Raw genomic sequence first — 21,965 nt, 5'->3', positions numbered from 1 at the left:
CTGATGTTTTCAGAGCTGATGTCAATCTATTGTTTATGTCCTGTCCATGGGAGGGATACATTTTTACCTAAGATTGAAGTCTGGTTCTGCAAATGCAAAGAGGCAACTGTCTGGTAGCCTGAGGGTGAATCAACAGCTGCAAGGCCACCCACGCATACGGACACAGCTCTCAGCTGTCTCTCCATTTAGAGCCCCAGTTGGTCCTGACCTCTTACAAATTTGGTGTTTTCACTTTGATGTTTATGAACCAATTGCATTAAAAATGCAGGATAATGATTCAGGGTTAGAGAAACTATTATTTATACAAATGTGGTTAACACCTCATCATTTTAAATTGGCTGTGCTAATAATGCTCATTGTGCTCTTCGGGGTTGTGTGTGTGTGTGTGTGTGTGTGTGTGTTTTGCCTGAATCTGCAACCTACATTTGCTCTGGCAGTATGTTGAGTATATGCTAGAATAGAATGGACCTAGGCAACTCTAAGGTCCTACAACTAAATACACTTACTTAGGAAACCTCCTAAGTAAGTAGGCCTCTAGATATAAGTGAAAAACATGGGAATTCACTCCTTACATGGTATCTGTTGCTCCGGCAGTTCTCAAAATGTCTTTTTGGTGCATCATAAACCCATTCTTTTAGAGAACAACAAAAATATTTAAGGTTTGGTGCATTAATTCTGAAAGCCTCAGATGATAAATAATGCTAAAAAACCAAATGCTATTTGTTATTAACTGAGTGGCTTAACATTTAAGGACAATGGTTACCCTACAATACAAGTTAATTATAAAGAAACATATCTTTTTAAAAATATAAATACTGAAAAAGTCAACAATAATTCAATCAATAAAATTTCACCAGTATTTGTATATGCCTAAATTATATCAATAAAAGTTTATGGAAAAAGCTTAAGACAGATTTACAATTCCCAAATTCACTCTTGTTTCATTAGACTAGATATATGCTCTGTAGCTTTATTCTCTTCATAGTTGGGATAGACCCACTAGGCACGTGTAACTTTTAAAATTTAAAGTAATTAAGTAAAATTAAAAATTTAGTTCCTCTGTATCACAAGCCACATGTGAAATGCTCAGTAGTCACCTGTGCGAGTGGCTACCATATTGAACAGCACAGACATAAATTATTTCCATCATCAAAAAAAGTCCTATTGACAGCAATGATTTAGACTTTTAGTCCCTATAATGTTAATATAAAGTATTATGCCCACTCTTCTAACATATATCCTTGCTTGCCTTACTCAGTTGAAAACCAAAGAGTGTTTAACAGAAAGCTGAATATGTGCTCCTCCCACTGAAGGAGAGGGCAAAAAGGAGGGAGAAGAAAGGTGAGCAATGTTGGAACAGGTATTTTAAGAAAGCAAATTTAAATTTAAAAGGTTTACCGCATCTCTAGGTAAAAAGTCCTAAATACTAACTCCCTGAAATTATGTTCAGTAGACTAGGTAAAAAATATTAATATCGCTCTCTAAGCTAGAAAACACTCTAAATTTAGATAATCTAAAATTATTTAAGAACTGTTAGAATATATCTTCCATCTATATAATTATGATTATTCATTCTAACTTAACATTTTATTAAAACATTAATCACAATTCTAAATGTCTTGTCAACCACCTCAAACGTTCTACTTCTAAATCTATTCACGGATTCCCTTGAGTAATATGTTTAATCAAATTTCAGAAAAGCTCGCCCACTGAAAAAATTTACCAGGACTACCAATGCTGCAACAGTCAGTAAGATTCAAACACCCAGCTGGCCAAAATTCAGACTCCTGTTTTCTTGGGGAAGGAGTGAGAGAGCTTTTTATAGGCACGAAGTAGTTCTTTCTCCTGTTTCCAAAATTTGCTCTCACTGCCAATTCACCTCAAATAGTCTTCATACCCATAATATCTACAGGGCTTATAGCGTCTATACCATATCAGTGACATGCAGAGTGGAGATAAATGTCAATCACATTGATCCTAATAGATGAATTTGAGGGAAGAACAGAATGAATTCTGCTTTGGTCAACTGGAAAAAATGTTTCCAAATAAAAACAAAGCTAACATTATCAATAAAGTATTGACAAATTATAATATTCACAGCTCTACATGAACTTCATCAGTCAACTTTCCTTGAAGTTAAATTCCTTCAAGTTAGCACATTAATGGAGACATAGAAGGAAATGGGAGGAAACCATAAGAGGTTTCCCAGAATTCATACGTCCCTTTCTTCACCCATCTGTTTTAAAAGGCAAAAAAATATTTTATTTTAAAGAAATTGGATTGCCTTCAAATAGACCTTTGAGAACCTCCTACTGAGTGACTTTAGGCTCTAAGTACTAGTGGTAACCCTCTGAACTGTTCTATCCAAAGGGTTTCCAAGGTATATTTTGCAATCAATTGAATAATATTTGAGCAATGCAGAATTCTAGGTAATTTGAAAATAAATTCAGTGCTCCAACTCCATTATAAAAAGTGCTAAACTACTAAGATAATTCTATTTTCAGTCCTAATCAGGTATTATTCATTGGCTTTCAAATTCTGATGCTTAAAAATAACAACCAATGCTAAACTATGATAAATACTAAGAACATCAACCCCAGCCATCCAAGTATCTAGAATATTCTATATATGAAATAAGGAAATAAGATAATTATTTCTATATATGAAAAAGGGAAATAATACTTCCAAATTATTGGTTCCTATTTTCCATAGTTCTTTCTAACCGAAGATAACTAACCTACTATATTATTCTAAGTAGTTACCAAAAATAAAATCCTAGGTGTTATGTTTAAATAAATGGGGAGGCAGGAATTGCAGTTTTCTTTCCCCTCGTTAAAAAATTCAAAGACAGGTGGTATGGTGGCTCACACCTGTAATCCGAGCACTTTGGGAGGCAAGAGGCGGGGGGAATCCCTTGAGCTCAGGAGTTCACAACCAGCCTGGGCAACATGGGGTAACCCCATCTACATCAAAAAGACAAAAAATTAGCTGGGCATGGTGGTGCACACCTGTAGTCCTAGCTACTTGGGAGGCTGAGGTGGGAGGATAGCTGGAACCTGGGAGGTGGAGGTTGCAGTGAGCTGAGATTGCACCACTGCACTCCAGCCTGGGTGACAGTGTGAGACCGTCTCAAAAACAAACAAAAACCACAAAGACAATGTAGAAAGATGAAATACACTCGGATTATTTATCGGATTGATATCAGAATAATTTAAATGTTGTAGGTAAAATATTTAGAATAGAGGTGACAGAACTAAACTACTCAAAACATTCACTTAAGATACACAATTAGTTTCTAAAATATGCACATTCCTGGTTTCATATTTATACATATGGTATTTTGCTTAATACCCAAGATGCAGAAATACGAATACATAAAAGATATCAAATCTATATGATAAAAATTATCATATAATTTATATATACTTCATAGCCTTCTAACAGAAGTGATACATTTTTTTTTCCTGATAGTGGCAACTCAATTTTTCTTTGGAATAAAATAATTTTGGAACAAAGGAAATCTGCAAATATTCTCATCCTTACTTTCAATGTGAAGATCTTGTCAAATTTTTTCAAATCAAATGAGGGACTATAAAATATGTTTCAAAACATTTTAGTAAATAAGGTATTTATCCGTATCTATCATGTGAATGTACTATTCAGAAAAATTCCTGCAAAACTCTAGTATAACCCAGAAACAGATTAAATTAAATTAAGTGTAATCTTAGTTCTGGGGAGAAAAATGTGTTTAAGTTGCTGCACATTTTTTTTTTTTCAAAATTGTGTGTTTGTTAAGTCATATTGAAATATGTATCTGTATTAAGTTATAGCAGGATATTTAGTTCTCCTGTATTACTACTGAGGTATATTTGTTCACATTTATTTATACTGAAAGACACTAATGTTCAAAAGTCAGAATAAATACAAAAATGCATCTTGTACTTTGCTGTTTTAACCACTTGATATCTTAGGTGTACATCTTCCTTTATGATAACAAATACCAGGCCACAGACTGATTCAGCTTTAGTCATATAATACTGTAACACTCAAATGGGTTTCAAAATATAAACATCTCTGCTCTTGGATAGTTTTTTGGGGGGAGGATTATCCTTCAATACATAACAGATGCAAGTATGTGCAACTGGGTGGTAGGAGGGAATTATTTTTATTATGAAAAGGGATGGATCCTTTTCAAAAAGGGACAGATCATATTTATTAAAAATAATTCCCTTAAAAACTTTAGATCTTGGGCCACATTTCACAAAAATTTTGGAATGATATTAAACAGTCTTTCCTCTTTTTAACAGCTGGATACTAAAAGTCACCCAATTTAATAGCCTTTAAGGCAATAATATGGAATCAAGTCTCAAATTGGATGCAATATTCTGCTGCAGATTACTTGTTGTCTAACTGCATCAATTCACTGGTTGGGCAGTCCATAAAAAAGAATTTAAGCCAACTCAAATATTTGGGAGGAAAAAAAAGAAGAGAGAGACTAAAGCATGTCAAACTTGCTTCCTGAGAAATTGTGTCTCATTGCATAAGTTAAGCATGAGAATTTCCACCTCTGTAAATCTCTCATGCAAAAATAGCCTAACACCTAAAATAAATCTGTCATTATTTATATTATTTAATAAATGAAAGGAAATAAAATAAAAGTGGAAATCTGGGCAGGGCGCAGTGGCTCACACCTGTAATCCCAGCACTTTGGGAGGCCGAGGCGGGTGGATCACGAGGTCAGGAGATTGAGACCACCCTGGCTAACATGGTGAAACCCCATCTCTACTAAAAATACAAAAACAAAAAATTAGCTGGGCGTGGTGGCAGGCACCTGTTGTCCCAGCTACTTGAGAGGTTGAGGTGGGAGAATGGCGTGAACCTGGGAGGCGGTGCTTGCAGTGAGCTGAGATCACGCCACTGTATTCCATCCGGGGCCACAGAGCAAGACTCCGTCTCAAAAAAAAAAAAAAAAAAAAAAAAGTTGAAATCTGTTGTTTCTTAAATCATATCTTCCAGATTACCTAAAACTAAAATCATGACCCAAAATCTGAAAAACTATAATTTTAAATTTTATTATATAGGTTTTCTCAATAACTTCCCAACACAAAGCAAAAAACACCAACCATTCCCAAAAACTACAGATACATAGTTGAGTCTATAAGTTAGAAGGCAGAGAAATATTAACTTCAAAGAGTTTAATGATGAATTAGTACTGTATTTCTGAAAACATTGGTGATACTGAAATAATACACCAATAGACATGACCAATATGATCCTGGCAAAATGAATATCTCGCTGGTCAAGCAGAAATATATCCTTTTACAAATGTTCTGAGGAACAATGCTTAAAATTATACAAGGGTTTAAAATATAATTTTAATGAAGTATATATAAAGTGTACATGAAAAGGGGAAATATGAAATCTGGCAAAAGTCTTTTGGCTTTCTTACAAATGGTATGCTTATAATTCCCCAACTATCAGAGGATGACATATTTTTCTAGAAAAAATAAAACGACTGCAATTGTATTTCCTATGATGCTTTATGTATCAGAGTCACTTGCAGATTCTGGTCTGCTGTCATCTGGCCCATCACTTTCCTTGTCCCAGTCTTTCATAGATGCTCCCATCATGAAATCATCACGTAGGATCGTCCAACCTGGGCCTTCTTCTGATTCCACTTCAGTCTGAGGAAAATTATAGAATCAAAATATTCAAAAGTCAATTCCATCATAAGGAAACAAAAAGGTACAAGCTACAAAACAAACTTTTCAATGCTTAGTTTTTAAAACAGGGGTAAAACCAAGAGAAATTATAAATCGACTTACTTTATACACTATGATTATACTATGATTATATATGTACAAATGTATAATAAAGAACTAAACATTAATAAAATATTGTATGGACTCCATAAAAGAAACATGAAAGCAAAATAAAAAAAATTTTTTGAAGTGAGGGAAAAAATATAAATCTAGGTTTGGTATTAATTTTTTAAGCACTTCTGACAACAAAAAACAGACTTACAATACTATTTAACCTTCAGTGATAATTTACTAGAAAATTTTGGGCAAATTATTTCACCGCAACTGACAATTTAACAAAGGCCTTTAACCCAAAGTAAATTAAAAGTGGGAAAAAGAAACTACCTTGGTACTATGCTAGGTTTTTTAAGATGCCATCTCACTTAATGTTTTTATAAAAATTTGAACCAAATGTTCTTTATTTAGGTTATGAGCTCACTGCCTGACCCAATCATGTAATCAAAGACTAATCGTATGTTGAAATTATAAATAAATGAAGCAGGCAATAAACATAATAGGTAGTCAATTCGTTTCATTTAGTCACAGGATTTATGTGGTACTAATTACAGCCTTTCATTTCATGGTACAACAGTACCACCTTGTGGTATCAATTAAGTAATACAATAGATGCAGCACTCAAAATTTTTCATTCCTTCCACAAATATTTATTGAGAATTAGCTGTGTATCAAGCACTATGTTAGAAACATAGTGATGAACAAAACGAAGTTCCTGTTTTCAGGGGGCTAACAGTCTATGCATATCTATTTATGTCAATCACAGAAATACAAAATTTTGTAAAAACCTAAGGTACAAGAACCCATGACATTTGCTTAGAAAACAGTGTTATCATTATGCGGTCATTAACTTCATAAAAACAGTTTAAAATATATATATATACATAAAAGATATTTGCTGGGTTACAAGAGATTACTTACCTAACTGCTATAGCTTCCCTTTATTTAAAAAAAGATAGCCCTGAAACACTCATTCCATTTAAAAAAAAAAAATTGACCACTATTACAAGCAAATAGGAAAACTGTCCTATCGGCTCACTCTTGTCTTCTTGAGGTCAAAATATCAAGCAGAGCTTGTGCTTAAATATAACTTGAAGACTGAATGGGATATAAATGTAAGCAAAGATTTCATAACTGACTTCGTATATCAAACATCAGCACACTTTCTACTATAATTTACCCAACATACAGAAATAAATAAAAAACATCTGTGCCATTTAAAAACCAACATAAACAGTTCCAATGCTTCTCATGTCACACTGATAGGAGAACAATAACGTAGGAAGATAACTGGAGTATATTAACAACTTTTCATTTATTTCTACAATATCAAACCTACTCTTAAAACTGAAATTCTACTTCTATTAGATTAAGTTAGCTAGCTGGATAAAAGGCCATTTTCCCTGATTTTCACTCTGTCACCCAGGCTGGAGTGCAGTGGCGTTATCATGGCTCACAGAAGCCTCGACCTCCCAGGCTCAAGTGATCCTCCCACCTCAGCCTCCAGAGTAGCTGGGACTACAGGTGCACACCATCATGCCTGGCTAATTTTTTTTTTTTTTTTTTTTTTTTTTTTTTTTTGTAGAGACAGGGTTTTGCCATGTGGTCCAGGCTGGTTTCGAGCTCCTGGGCTCAAGCAATCCACCTGCCTTGGCTTCCCAAAGTGCTGGGATTATAGGCGAGAGCCACCACACCCAGCCAACCCAGGTTTTCTTTAAATAAAAAACTGATGTTCACAGTGAACAAAAATCCACTTAGAACCAACAATTATAACACCTCTCCTGTCAAAGTAAGAATTCAAAGCTTTCAATTAAATTCGGAAAAGTGTATAGCCATATCCAAATTGCTGACTAGCAAAGACCTATCCTGCCTTTGATATTTGAGTTTACATATGAACAAGTACAATCTCAGTGTGAAGCCTCTATGTTAGGCAAGTACACCCAATATGCCATCAACACGTTACCGAAAGAGCACACTGATCCCACGTGACTGACTCAACACAGAGTGTTTCTACAAGAGAGCTCACCCTGACAACCAACCTCTAGTTGGACTGAGCTACTCCTCTACTACTCTCCTAGGTAGCACCAGAAAACCCGCAGGCAACAGAAGAACGAAGAAGAAAAGGGAACATGGAAAAAAAAAATTTTTTTTTTTTTGAGACGGAGTCTCGCTCTGTCGCCCAGGCTGGAGTGCAGTGGCGCAATCTCGGCTCACTGCAAGCTCCGCCTCCCGGGTTCACGCCTTTCTCCTGCCTCAGCCTCCCGAGTAGCTGGGACTATAGGCACCTGCCACCATGCCTGGCTTATTTTTTTGTATTTTTAGTAGAGATGGGGTTTCACCATGTTAGCCAGGATGGTCTCAATCTCCTGACTTCATGATCTGCCCGCCTTGGCCTCCCAAAGTGCTGAGATTACAGGCGTGAGCCACTGTGCCCAGCCCACAAAACTTTAAACATGTATTTCAGAAAGAAAGGAACAATAGTAGACCAAAGGAAGGAATTCACTAATTAAAAGGGTGACACCAACTATATCGCATGCTTGTCTTGAAAGATGATTGCTGTAAACATGTATTTTAGGCAAGAAGAGCAACAACAGACTAAGTACAACGTTTTGCTCAATTGTCCAATGTAAAGAATAACAGGAAGAGCTTTACAGGGGGATTTTGGTGATGTTTTTGTTTCTTGGTTTCAAGGATCAATATAGTCTGTATCAGTGACTCTTAAAGTGTGATCTTTACACCAGCAGCATTATCCGCATAACTTGAAAATATGTTATTAGCAATTCAAAATCTCAAGCCCTGTTAAATCAGAAACTCCAGGCATGGGGCCTAGCAATCTGTTTTTATAAGCCAGTCAGTGATTCCGGTGCATGTTAAAGATAATTATTTATTTGCTTTACATAAACAAACATTTTTTCTTAGTGATGGTTTTTGTTCACTGCTATAAGACCAAGTACACTTTATGGCTGAGAGGGAAAGATTTTAGAAAATCTAATATTCGATTTTGTAAATCTAATGTAAAATTCAGCACTGTATGCCTTAAGTATGGACATCATTCAAGCTATCATTACAGCAGCATTTTTACACTGTGAAGCAACAATTTGGAAAAAAAAGACACAATAGAAAATTTATAAAAACAAGTGTGGGTTAACACATTTTAAAAACAGGTATGTTAGATGGCATCTGTCAAGATGGCAGCTCAAGAAAACCTTGTTTAAGGCCAGGCGTGGTGGCTCACACCTGTAATCCCAGGAGTTTGGGAGGCTGAGGCGGACAGATCACTTGAGGTCAGGAGTTTCAGACCAGCCTGGCCAACATGGTGAAACCCTGCTTCTATTAAAAATACAAAAATTAGCCTACGCATGGTAGCACAGGCTTATAATCCCAGCTACTGGGGAAGCTAAGGCGGGAGAATCACTTAGGAGGAGGAGGTTGCAGTGAGCCGAGATCACACCACTGCACTCCAGCCTGAGCGACGGAGTAAGACTCTGTCTCAAAAAAATAAAGAAAACCTTGTTTTAAAGGCAGCAGAATGACTCTTTAAATTCTAATCCCTACATTTGCTAAAGACATATGTAGAAAGAAAAAAGGCAGAAGGCCCATGCTAAAGTGGCAGTTTGAACATAAACAACTAGTCTTGCTCAACTGCTATATTCAATAAAACTACAGAAAAGTGATTTGTTGTTTTAAAGACATAACTCAGAAGGACAAGATCAGAAAAGACAATAACAACACAATTTTGAAGGTGAAGGAGATGGACCAGAAGACACCAGGAAAGTTAAATCCTAAGACTGCAACTATCACACTGACAAAACCAACCCTATTTACACTGCAGAATCTGCAAAAGAAACAGAAACTGGCAGTATGTATCAGGGACTTCTGGAAGTTAAGGGTTGAAGTGGAAGAACCAAAATAAAAAGCACTAGGGTGAAAGGTATGCTTTGAGAAACATTTAGTGCTCTACTTTCCCATCCCATTCCACAATAACCTGGCATAATACCTGGAGGTTTAACTTCTGAAGAGGTAATGGGCTTGCACAGATGAAAGCATAGGTATAGAACCAAAAATGGGATTAAGTTACACACACACACAGCAACCAGATATTGAATCCCAGCTCTCTTCTCACACTGGGCTCCCAAAATGCTGGTACGCAGACCTTTTTATTCTAAGTAGGAGATTGGAAGAGTTACTTTATTGAAAACCTGACAAGTTGCTAATAAATTCACCCAGAGAACCCTACAGTGAAATTTAAGGTGGATGACATCCATATATTCATAGCTTCCAGTTGAATTTTTTGGTCTATTTGTTCTAATCATGAACACACAACTAAGGATTATCAGAAAGAAGAGAACAATGCAAACACAAAATTTAAGAAACGACTTGTAGGAAAAAAATCTCAACAGAAAAAAAATTTAGGGAAAAATATCATCAACATCCTCAAAGAGTTAAAATATATTGCATCCATAAAATCAGAACAGTTGTTATTTGATTTTACCTTGTTTATTTATTATTTTTGAGATGAAGTTTCACTCTTGTTGCCTAGGCTGGAGTGCAACGGTGCATTCTTGGCTCACTGCAACCTCCACCTGTTGGGTTTAACCGATTATCCTGCCTCAGCCTCCCGAGTAGCTGGGATTACAGGCACCTGCCACCACACCCAGCTATTTTTTTGTATTTTTAGTAAAGACGGGGTTTCACCATGTTGGCCAAACTGGTCTCAAACTACTGACTTCACGTGATCCACCCGCCTTGGCCTCCCAAAGTGCTAAGATTACAGGCCTGAACCACCACACTCGGCCAACAGTTGCTATTTTAAAAGAAACATTAGGAGAATAACAAAGAGCTTAAAATTAAAAATATGGTGGAAGAAACAAAACAAAAAACCACCTTATAAAAGTCAGAAGATAACGCTGAGGAAATTGCCCAGAAAATAGACTAAAAGAAAAGAGATGAAAAATGGAAGAAAAAGATAACTGGAGAACCAGTCCAAGAGGCCCAGTATGCAAATAATAGGAGTTCTACAGACAGAGAAAAAATGTACAGGAGGAAATTAATAAAATACTTTAACGAAATTTCCCAGTGAAGGACACACATTTCCAGATTAAAACCAGCCCTCGAGTGTCCAGTACAACACAATGAGAATATTATTGTAAAACTTCAGGACAACAGGAACTAAAAGAATATCCCATAAGCTTCCAGGAAAACAAAAGTCACATGCATACCAATAATCAGAAATCAAAAGATTCAGATTTTCCAGTAGCAATATTGGAAAGCAAGGAAGCAATAGATAAATACTTTCAAAATGTCAAAGGAAAATAATATCCAACCTAAAATTCAACATTGAGACACATTATTATTGAAATGTAAATACTGAACGGAGGTATTTTCAGACATACGAGGTCCCCAAAAGTTTACTTCCAATGCAGCCTTTCTCAGGACACTGAGGATGTTCTCCACAAACAGATGGAGTAAAACAAAAAGAAGAAAACATGGGATAGAGAAAATAGGAGTCCCACCAAAGGAAAAAGAAGGAAACAGCCAGGATGAGAATGAATGGAGATTCTAAAATAACAACTACACATCACGCATGAAGGACAACCTGCAGCCAAGTGACTCCGTGGGACGGCATGCTGAAAGCGGTCATCACCATGACATCTGTCACTGTATGTCATTTTAACTTGACAAAACCGCTGGAGAATATGCTTTACCAAAAGAGTGAGAGTGAACCAAGAAAAAAAGGAAGATCCAAGAACCCAGAAATAGGGAATTCAATCCAGAAGAAATTCCAAGGATCAAAGAAAATTTAAGTCCCAGATGACAAGAGTGAAGCAACCGAAGAAAGCAATCAGGGGATACAAAGGAAAATAGAGGCCTCTAGGAAAGAATATCTCAGAGAAAATAATTAAAATAGATACATCACTTCAGATCATTTGACTTCAAAAAACTAAATTAATTAAGGAAATTAAATATGAAAAGTCAAGACAATGATTAACTTCAGGAAAAATAAATAGAAAGGAAACATATAAATATGGAATATTACAACATTCAGCTGTAAATAATTTTTTCACATGAATAAGAAATGCTGAATACTGACAACTATAATTGTAAACTAACTACATTGAGTGGTCAAAGGAGAAGAGACTGTGTAAGATAATTAAATCTTTGCCTACTATAACAGAAAACTAATAGATAATGCCTCAAACTGATTAATCAAAAGATATGACTACACATATGCACATGAGTTAGTGATGGCAGTGGCCGACCATCCGGAGTGGCTGCTGCCATCACACCAGTTGCAGCCGGGAGGTGCAGGCGGTGGTAGCAGGAGCGGAAGCAACAGTGGCGGCGCTGGAACCCTTGTGCCCCGCGTCCCTAAGGCAGACAATTGTGTCACACCCACGCTCACACAGGCAGGCAGGACCCACTCCCAGGCCCGGAGCCTCTGCCATGGCCTCAACCTCACTGCCGGCCGCGTCTTGGGAACCCGCGAGTACCCGGCCAAAGGTGCAGGCAAGACTCAAGGCGCCAGCCCCCAGAGCGTCGGGTTCATTTGTGCGGGGTTGGCAGGGGCCATGCCACCTGCACCTCCCCTGCAGCTGCTGCTGCAGGGAAAACATGGAGTAGGCAGGCAGTTCCCAGGACCGCTCCTGGGAATCACAGCGATGGGGCCAGACTAAGTCACCCGCCGGCAAAGGAGCAGCACAGTCAGGCATGGAGGGGCAGGCTGAGAGGGGCCAAGAGGAGGACTTGGGCCTGGGACGGTGCCAGGCTCCACAGAGCTGGTGGGAGTTGGGAGCAGGCAGAAGCCCCGCCCTCGCAGGCATAGCTGCAGCAACCTAAGTCCCGGCTGCAGACCTAGGTATGGCTGCACTCTGGAGTGAAGGGGGCCAGGAAGGCGCCCCCTGCCCCTGCAGGCTCGGAAGTATCTTCTCCCACTGCCCGGTTTCTCCCCGCTCCCAGTGCCCGCTCCGATCTCAGAGCAAGGTTGGAGCGGAACCCGGGCACTGTTACAGCCCAGCTGGGTATACGCACACTGGCGGCAGCACTGACATGCCAGGCCCCTGCCCCCTTGGCCCCCTCCGGACTTTGGGTGCCAACAAGCATGAGAGGGAGGCCGAGGTGGGGCTAAGGGCAGCTCAGCATTCACCTGCAGGCACTCCTTGGCCAGAACAATCTGGGCGCCATGAGCAGTGGCAGGAAGCAGACAGGCTTCTGGGTAGAAGGGGGAGGGTCCCCGGTGAGGCCCCACCTTCAGGCCAGGGAGGGCCCGAAGCCTGGGGACCGGGCTGCCAGTCCTGGGGACCAGAGTGGGAACTTGTAGTGCTTTTTCTGGGCCCATCCACGGTAGCCCATGGACCAACTGGTACTCAGTTCCTCTCCTCTAAGGCCCATAAAAAGCCCTGAACTCAGCCAGACCCAGAGACAACAAGACCACCAGCTGCAGAGAGGAGCTATCTACCCCAGGGTCTCCTCTGTTCTATCGCTCAATAAAGCTCCTCTTCATCTTGCTCATCCTCCACTTGTCTGTGTACCTCATTCTTCCTGGATGCAGCACAAGAACTCGGGACCTGCCGAATGGCGGGGCTAAAAGAGGTGTAACACAAACAGCGCTGAAATATGTCCCTTGCTCACCACGTTGCAGGTGACAAGGAAAGAAGAAGGAGAGAAGAGGTGCAGCCCTTCGGGAAGCCCAGACCTAGGAGCTCCCTGAGCCAGGGCTGTGACACCTCTTTAGGGCTCTGCAGTTACTGGCATCTCCAAGCTTCCAGAACGCCACGACATTCCCTGGTGTCAGCCATGGAAGCTGCTTACAGTACACCTGGTCCAGCTGCAGCCTCACAAGTAGCCGGCGCCCATGCCATTGCCGGGAGCTATGGACCCTGCCGCAGCTGGCATGCCTGGCTGTGTTCAGTGGCAGGACCCCACTCTCGCTCATACATCCCTCGCTCTTGGCAGGCATGGGATCCAGGCTGGTAGCACGAGCCGAGCGCAGACTGCCAGGCTGAGTGAGCAAAACGAGCCCATAGGACCGAGCAAAACAGGCAAAGGCACCACTGGTCACAGAGGTTTCCAGCTGGTGAAGTGACACCCAAGTATCCTGTAACATTAGGAATACAGAGATGTATAAATGCCAGCAGGACTAGCTAGAGAAGTAAGAATTAGTTGCCCCTGAGATAGGAGCTATGAAGAGTAGGCAGAATGGGGTGGAAAACAACTTTATTTTATAATAAACGTTTATGGCAAAATGTGGCTTTTTAAACTACATGTATAAGTAAAGAATTAAAAAAAAAAAAAAGGACAGCAAGAAACAGAAAAAAAAAAAAAGTACACCTAAACCATTTCCACAAATCCTAAGTTTCCCAAGCTTCTTTTCTACCAAGATCGTCCCAAAAATATCCTAAGAAATCCTTCTAGTTTTATTAACAATGATGATTCTGTTTTACTTCCTAACAATAAATGAAAAAGGGTCAAACACAATAAGTATACTATGAAGTCATTGTGTGCCAAGCACTTTATATAATATTGCCTTATTTCTAATTCTCTTAAGATTCCTGGCCAGATAGCAAGTATCATGCTTACCTTATAAGAAAACTAAGGCTCAGAGAAGTGAAGTAATTATTCAAGTTCAGAGTTAATAAAGAGCTGAGTCTATACCCAAACACAGATCCATTTGATTCCAAAGCCCATGTTCTTTCCACAACACTAAACTTCTCTAAAACTTAACTGATGATACGAACACAATACAGTAATATACTGTGTTCTTATATAACCTGTTATAACCTATGAATGAGGACTAAAATACATGCAAAATGCTGAATATGCTTAAGGTAATTTCCATAAAAGATTTGGAGTAAATTACATTACACACTGGATTGACATAATTTCAATTTGCTGTATCTTTTCCATAAATATGATTTACCATTAAGTATAAAAACTTCTTAAATACTTGGAGCACCCACACAAAAAAAAGGTAGATCAAAGATTAATATAAGAAAAAAGAAAAAAAAAAGCCTGAGGCAAATTCTAAATGTGTCATTCATCGGAAAAGCTTGCTTGGGGTGATCCCTGAATAGATTTCATTAAATGTTAAGACATCCTGAGAATGAAGGGTTTTTTGTTTTGTTTGTAAAAGAGAAGTAGCAATTTGGTATATTCTTTTTATAAAAGGAATAAAAAGAGAGTTCTGGATTTGAATCTTAGATAAGCCATTGACTCCAGTACTGCAAATTAGAAAGTTTTAGAGGTACAGGCCTTGAAAGAAATAAAAAATTTATTATTTTTTATTAACTGGTTATAGCTATAAGATAAAGTTAACCATACTGTACATGTTAGACATAGGTATTTACTATCATAGATGGAAGCTGTGTTAGCTGTTAAACATAACTAACTGTAATATAAATCGTAAAGTATAGACTGAAATAACCAAACTTTTATCAACTTACGGAGTCTTTCAGCGTTGCTGCAAGGCAGCACTTATTCAGACTTAAAGCAACCTATACAACTCTTTCTGCTTATATCAAATGAAAAGTAAAAGTGACTAAATGCAAGAACTTAACGAAAACTGCATGATGCAAGGAAACAAACAGTCCCCACCTTCCTTGGCCTAGTTTTATACAAATATTGAATTGAAACCATACAGAAGCAGTCTGTGTCCATTTTGAAGGTGAAGACAACCCTTAAAAATGTTAATCAGCTTTCATTTCAAAGCGCAAACATACATTGGCAGCCACTGAACACTGAAAAAGAAGGTTTGGAATTACACATTCATCTCACACCAATGAGATGGTTAACTTCATTTCATTTGCTGGGGTGGGGGATAATTAAAATCAAACCATAAAGAAAGAAACAATATAGTCTCATCTATATTTAGTAATCAACAATAGTTGATTTCATTGCTTTCCCTAACAAGAAAGTTCACTTTTCATTTTAACTCAGTTTCACCTAAATTTTAAAAAGTTCTTAACATTGATTAAATTCATCTTAATATCTTTGTTGTTAAAAATTTTCAGTAAGCTATTTGCAATTGTAGTTAAAAACATACTTTATGGATTCAATTTTTTTCGCCCACTGATTTTGTTTTGTTTTGTTTTAATTTCATTTACGGCCCCTGAGATAGGAGCTATGAAGAGTGTGCAGAATGGGGTGGAAAACAACTTGATTTTATAATAAACGTTTATGGCAAAATGTGGACATATGTACCCAATACATATGTCCTTGTTCAAAGCAGTTCTATTTGGTGGTTTCTATTATTATACATCTTGTTATCCATACATTTGGTTCTTAATTCAACATTGATTTTCCTCAACATTTAAAATATCTTAAGAACTCTAAGTAAGTTAAAGTTAACTAAGGTGACCAAGCCAAATGTCCAACAATGAATGATAGACTGGATTAAGAAAATGTGGCACATATACACCATGGAATACTATGCAGCCATAAAAAATGATGAGTTCGTGTCCTTTGGAGGGACATGGATGAAACTGGAAATCATCATTCTCAGTAAACTATTGCAAGAACAAAAAACTAAACACCGCATATTCTCACTCATAGGTGGGAATTGAACAATGAGAACACATGGACACAGGAAGGGGAACATTACACTCTGGGGACTGTTGTGGGGTGGGGGGAGGGGGGAGGGATAGCTTTAGGAGATATATCTAATGCTAAATGATGAGTTAATGGGTGCAGCACACCAGCTTGGCACATGTATACATATGTAACGAACCTGCACATTGTGCACATGTACTCTAAAACTTAAAGTATAATAATAATAAAAGAAAAGAAAAAAAAAGAAATAAAACATAGTAAAAAAAAAAAAAAAACAAAAAAACGTAAGGTACCTGAAAAGTCAAATGTAACACTTCAGGGAGCCTTTTGACAGTGCTCTATTCATTTTCATAGTAAATTAGTTGTTTGAAATATTCAGACACACTCTGCCAATTAGTCTCTTAAAGCACATTTTATCTGCTATATTATATAGCATATAAATGAAAGTCCAGATTTATAAAAAATTAGCAGAGCTGTGAATTCAGCTGAAAAATAGATACCAACGTCTTCCTGATATCACAAATTTGCTAAAAAGCTTACATAAGAAAACATATATAAAAGTGCTTTGCAAAACTATGAAATGCTATATAAACAAAACAAAGCTGCATCTAGTAAGGAATATGCACACTATCAATCTACTGAACTCAACAAACAATTTAGAAATAAATAGACTGGTCCCATCAGACCCCCTTGGAGAAACAGGTGATTCTAGGTCTGGGACACAGAAAGCACAAGGTTTGGGCTGGACATCCTGTCCCAGAATGCAAGGAATCACTCAAAGAAAATGAGGTCATGCCAAAAGGACACATGAGCCAGTTTACACAGGTTCTCACAGCCACATTTGCGAACTTAAGCAACAAAAAGTATAATGGCACTCATTGACTGTAAACACTGAATAAAAATCCCTATGTCCATGACATTTTAAAAAGACAAACAAGCCAGGCACAGTGGCTCACGTCTGTAATCCCAGCACTTTGGGAGGCTGAGGTGGGTGGATCACCTGAGGTCAGGAGTTTGAGACTAGCTTGGCCAACATGGTGAAACCCCATCTCTACTAAAAATACAAAAATTAGCTAAGCGTGGTGGCGGGCGCCTGTAATCCCAGCTACTCAGGAGGCTGAGGTAGGAGAACCACTTGAACCCAGGAGGTGGAGGTTGCAGTGAGCCGAGCCGAGATTGCACCATTGCACTCCAGCCTGGGTGACAAGAATGAGACTCCATCTCAAAAAAAAAAAAAAAAAAAAAAAAAGACAAAAGAAGAAAGAAGAGACTGGAGGTGACTATTAAACTCCTTACTCTGGAAGACCATAATTAAAAAGGATGAAACATCAACCCCCATCTTTAGGAACTTTAATTCATCTCTTGAAAAGTGTCAGCTAATAAATTAGAAAACAAATGAGAAAATCACCATTCTGTAACCTCAAGTCACTTAACTGTTTTAGGCAAGGATCACTAATTGATGGTAAAAGGCAAAAGATGGAGACAGGTACACTTGCTCCTGTGAAACTATTTGTCCCAGAAATTACTTTCTAACTGGGGGGTGGGGAGGGTGCACCTTCAATTAAAAAAAAAAAGTATTTATTATCACTTTAACCAAGTGGAAACTGGCATCACTAGCATGAAACATTCTGATAATGTCTCCTGATGTGTTACAATAGCAAGTACATAGTATAAGCTATCACACATATGATGTAATTATGGCAAAAAAAGTTTAACCTAAATCTCAGCAAGCCTGTAGTCCTAACTTCTAGCTTACACGAAAAATGACACCATAATGAAGTAATCAGACAAATTCATAAACCTGGATTCATTATTCATTCTTCAAGACAACTGGCCTGGATTCATTATTCATTCTTCAAGACAACTGGCTTGTCTCTTTAAAAAGCTAGTCTTTAAAAGAAAAAAAAAGACAAGGGATTGGTCTAGAACAAAAGAGAACAAGACAGAATCAAATGTAATGGGTGAGACTTAATTGAATTCTAGTTCTCAGAAAGTTATAAAAAAATTTTAATTGTATGGTATATGAACAGCATACCTCAATAAAACTGATTTTTTTTTAAAAAAGAGAATCTTCGGGGCACATGGGGGTAATACTTTCAAATAATCAACCTAAACAAACAAAAACTAGATGGAGAGAAAGGCAGATAGCTATTAACACAAACACAGTAAGTGTTAACAACTTTTAAACCTAAGTAGAAATACAGAAATATAGATGTTTATATTACTATTCTTTGTAATTTTCTTCCTGTTTGACAATTTTCATAAAAGAGCTGGGAGTTCACGCCTGTAATCCCAGCACTTTGGGAGGCTGAGGCAGAAGAATCACTTGAGCCCAGGAATTCAAGATCAGCCTAGGCAACATGATGAGACCCCCATCTCTAGAAAAAAAAATTTTAAATCAACCGGGCCTAATGGTGCCTGTGGCTCTAGCTACTCGCGAGGCTGAGGAGGGAGGATCACTTGAGCCCAGGAGGTTGAGGCTGCAGTGAGCTGTGATCACACCACTATACTCCAGCCTGAGTGACACACCAAGACCCTGTCTTTAATTAAAAAAAAAAAAAAAAAAAAAAAAAAAAAAGGGTGTGGGGCATGGGGGAAGATTCTAAAATCTGTATTCGACACACAATCATCAAATACATGATGCATTTGATTTCTAGTAAATTTTAATTCCTTGACAAATGAAGAGAAAGTCAATTCTAACTTGAATTTATAAATAATTTTCTAAGTTGGTTTTATGAGTTTCATAACTTGAAAATATCTTACTATGGTTAACATTTTATCTTACATAACAGTTTTGAGAAATCAGATTTTAAAATGTGTCAGTCTTCATTATGCTTTACATCAAATGAGCAGCACGAGAGACCTAGGAAAAAGCAGAATGCAAGCTGCTTCCTTCACCATTCTCTTCCTAGTCTTGCTGACACTGTGGCTTATCAGCCAGCCACAGTTCTTCCAGCTCATCTGGGTGAGAGAAGGAAGAGAAGTTTTCTATTGGAAGTGGAATTACATAAAAACATCTGCCACAGCATCTGGCACAAAGCATACGCTAGTAAGTGCCCTCTCAGTCCTTCTACTCACTATCCTTACTTGCTGATGCTGAGTCATTGTGTATCACATAATCCCCAACTTGGGACAGGTATGATCTTCTAATGATGTTCTGCACATTATTCACAAAGATGAGGACATTCAAATAGTATGACAGCACCCCCATAAAAACCAAACTTATCTTAATAAGTAAATTCTTGTAAGTAATACAGTTAGTTCAACCATAAGTGGAAATGGGGAACAAGAGAAAGTGGACACATTTCTAGTTCCTTCAAATCTAGTTTTATATTTTCTAAGAATTATGCATTACTAGAGCCATCACACCTAACATGAGTGAGAATATCCAAATCTAAACATAATTTTAATCAAATTATTGGAAGGTTTTTGGATTATTCAATAATTCAGATAAAAAGTAGTAAGAGTTCCCCTTCAAATTGGTTTCCAACTTTGGAATTCATCTTTGACTACAATTTTTAGAGAAAAAATAAGCACCAATATAAGGAACTCGTTTTGATGGCATGCAATGCAAAATAAAAATTATTGCAAACATTTATACAGCACTTACTATGTGTTAAGCATCATTCTAAGTGCTTTATGTATATTAACTTAATTGACTCTCACAACATCCCTATGAGGTAGAGACTGTTATTACTACTATATATAACAGGCATTTTGAACTCAGGCAGTCTGGTTGTAGAATCTGTGGCTTTAGTACTATGTGTTATATATCCCCACAAATGGTCTCAACTGCCTACTACTCAAAAATGGTAATTTTTACCAAGACGCAATAAAATATTATTCTGACTTTTAAAAATGCATTATAGGTGCTAACATGTAAGACTGATGTCTTAATATAGTGCATTTTTAAAAGTCAAATGCATAGACTCATCTGTGCAGGATAATTTTTTTTTAAAGCCTCAGCCTCACTAAAGAAAATCCAATGCAGGCAGCCACTTCAAATAGCACATTTATTCATATAGGGGCAAAAAGATGTATGGCACCATTAATTTTAAGTTAACAGTAACTAAAGATTTCTACAGCAGTTCTGTAATAACTAGTTCTTATTCTTCACTAATATCCATATTTTCCATAAGTCAAAATGCTGCATGTGCCATATTGCCAAACCTAAGTTCATTTTGATTAAAACTGTTGTTCAAATCAGAAACCACCCTACATGAAAACTAAATAGCATATTTTAAAAGACATAAATACAATGGGAAACTGGCTTAAAACCATTCCCATCAACAGTAATATGTATAATCCTGCTTGTTCTCATTTCAAACATGGAGTCTCACTTTTGCCTAAGCTCTATTTAGGCATTTTCAGTAAACAAACATTAAGCTGAATTATTTACAAAATTAGGATTCCACACATTCCTGTTAGAGAGCTTTACGTGAGAGTAAAACACTGTTGTCCTGCAATGCAGAGGCAATCTAAGGACAGCATCTTTCTCTACCTCTTGCCTGCCTTCCACACCCCAACTTGATTTAAAAGCGAAATCCTGGCCAGGCATGGTGGCTTAAGCCTGTAATCCCAGCACTTTGGGAGGCCGAGGTCGAAGGATCACTTGAGGCCAGGAGTTTGAGGAGACCAGCCTGGCCAACATGGTAAAACCCCATCTCTACTAAAAATACAAAATAAATAAATAAATAAATAAAGCCAGGTGTGGTGGCATGCGCCTGTAATCTCAGCTACTCAAGAGGCTGAGGCATGAGAATTGCTTGAACCTGGGAGGCGGAGGTTGCAGTAAGCCAAGATCGTGACACTGCACTCCCACCTGGGCGACAGAGTGAGATCCTGCCTTAGAAAAACCAAAAGTAAATAATGAAAATAGCCAGAGGCCCACCAAGGGACCTGGGTGAGGAAGTCCTCCTTTCCTAGGCTTCTGTCTTTAGAAGTAAGAATTCAGCAGATCTAAGAACCAGAAGAAATGCACATTTTTAAAAGTACATAGCAATTTGGAGTCTGGGTCTAAGTTGTAAGATACCAAAGAGGCCAGGTATTTCAAAAGCATTCTCACCACTAATTATTTACCTATGAAGAAATTACAAGGTTGCCATTTATGATAAATAAATGAGAAATAGAGGAGTACCCTACCTTACCTCTATGTATGACATTTAAAGTGCTCATACCACAAAATCAGAAAAAATAAATAAATACCTGGACTCTTCCAGTAACTCTTTTTCCTAGGGACTTCTATTGAAAATTATTGTCTAGCAATCACTAAGGAAATCACTTTCTTTTTCTTTTTGAGATGGAGCCTTTCTCTGTCACCAGGCTGGAGTGCAGTGGCGCAATCTCAGCACACTGCTACCTCCATCTCCCATGTTCAAGCGATTCTCCTGCCTCAGCCTCCCAAGTAGCTGGGATTACAGGCCCCTACCACCACGCCTGGCTAATTTTTGTATTTTTAGTAGAGACGGGGTTTCACCATGTTGGCCAGGATGGTTTCGATCTCCTGACCTTGTGATCAGCCCGCCTCGGCCTCCCAAAGTGCTGAGATTACAGATGTGAGCCACCATGCCCCGCCAAAAAATCATTTTCTAACAGAAACCAGCT

General features: G+C 38.0%; 1 protein-coding gene across 1 annotated transcript in view; it reads right to left on the bottom strand.

Annotated features, from left to right (window-relative positions):
• Nucleotides 1-5,056: 5,056 nt before the first annotated feature.
• Nucleotides 5,057-21,965, bottom strand: part of RRP15 (ribosomal RNA processing 15 homolog) — a 46,723-nt gene continuing 29,814 nt past the window's right edge. Inside the window, exon 5 of the mRNA XM_019030616.3 lies at nt 5,057-5,684. Coding sequence (XP_018886161.1) covers nt 5,541-5,684 — 144 coding nt within the window. The 3' untranslated portion in view covers nt 5,057-5,540. The remainder of the gene's footprint in view (nt 5,685-21,965) is intronic.

The sequence above is a fragment of the Gorilla gorilla genome, chromosome 1, assembly GCF_029281585.2.
Source record: "Gorilla gorilla gorilla isolate KB3781 chromosome 1, NHGRI_mGorGor1-v2.1_pri, whole genome shotgun sequence".
Classification (NCBI taxonomy): domain Eukaryota; kingdom Metazoa; phylum Chordata; class Mammalia; order Primates; family Hominidae; genus Gorilla; species Gorilla gorilla.
This window is presented reverse-complemented; position numbering and strand designations above follow the sequence as displayed.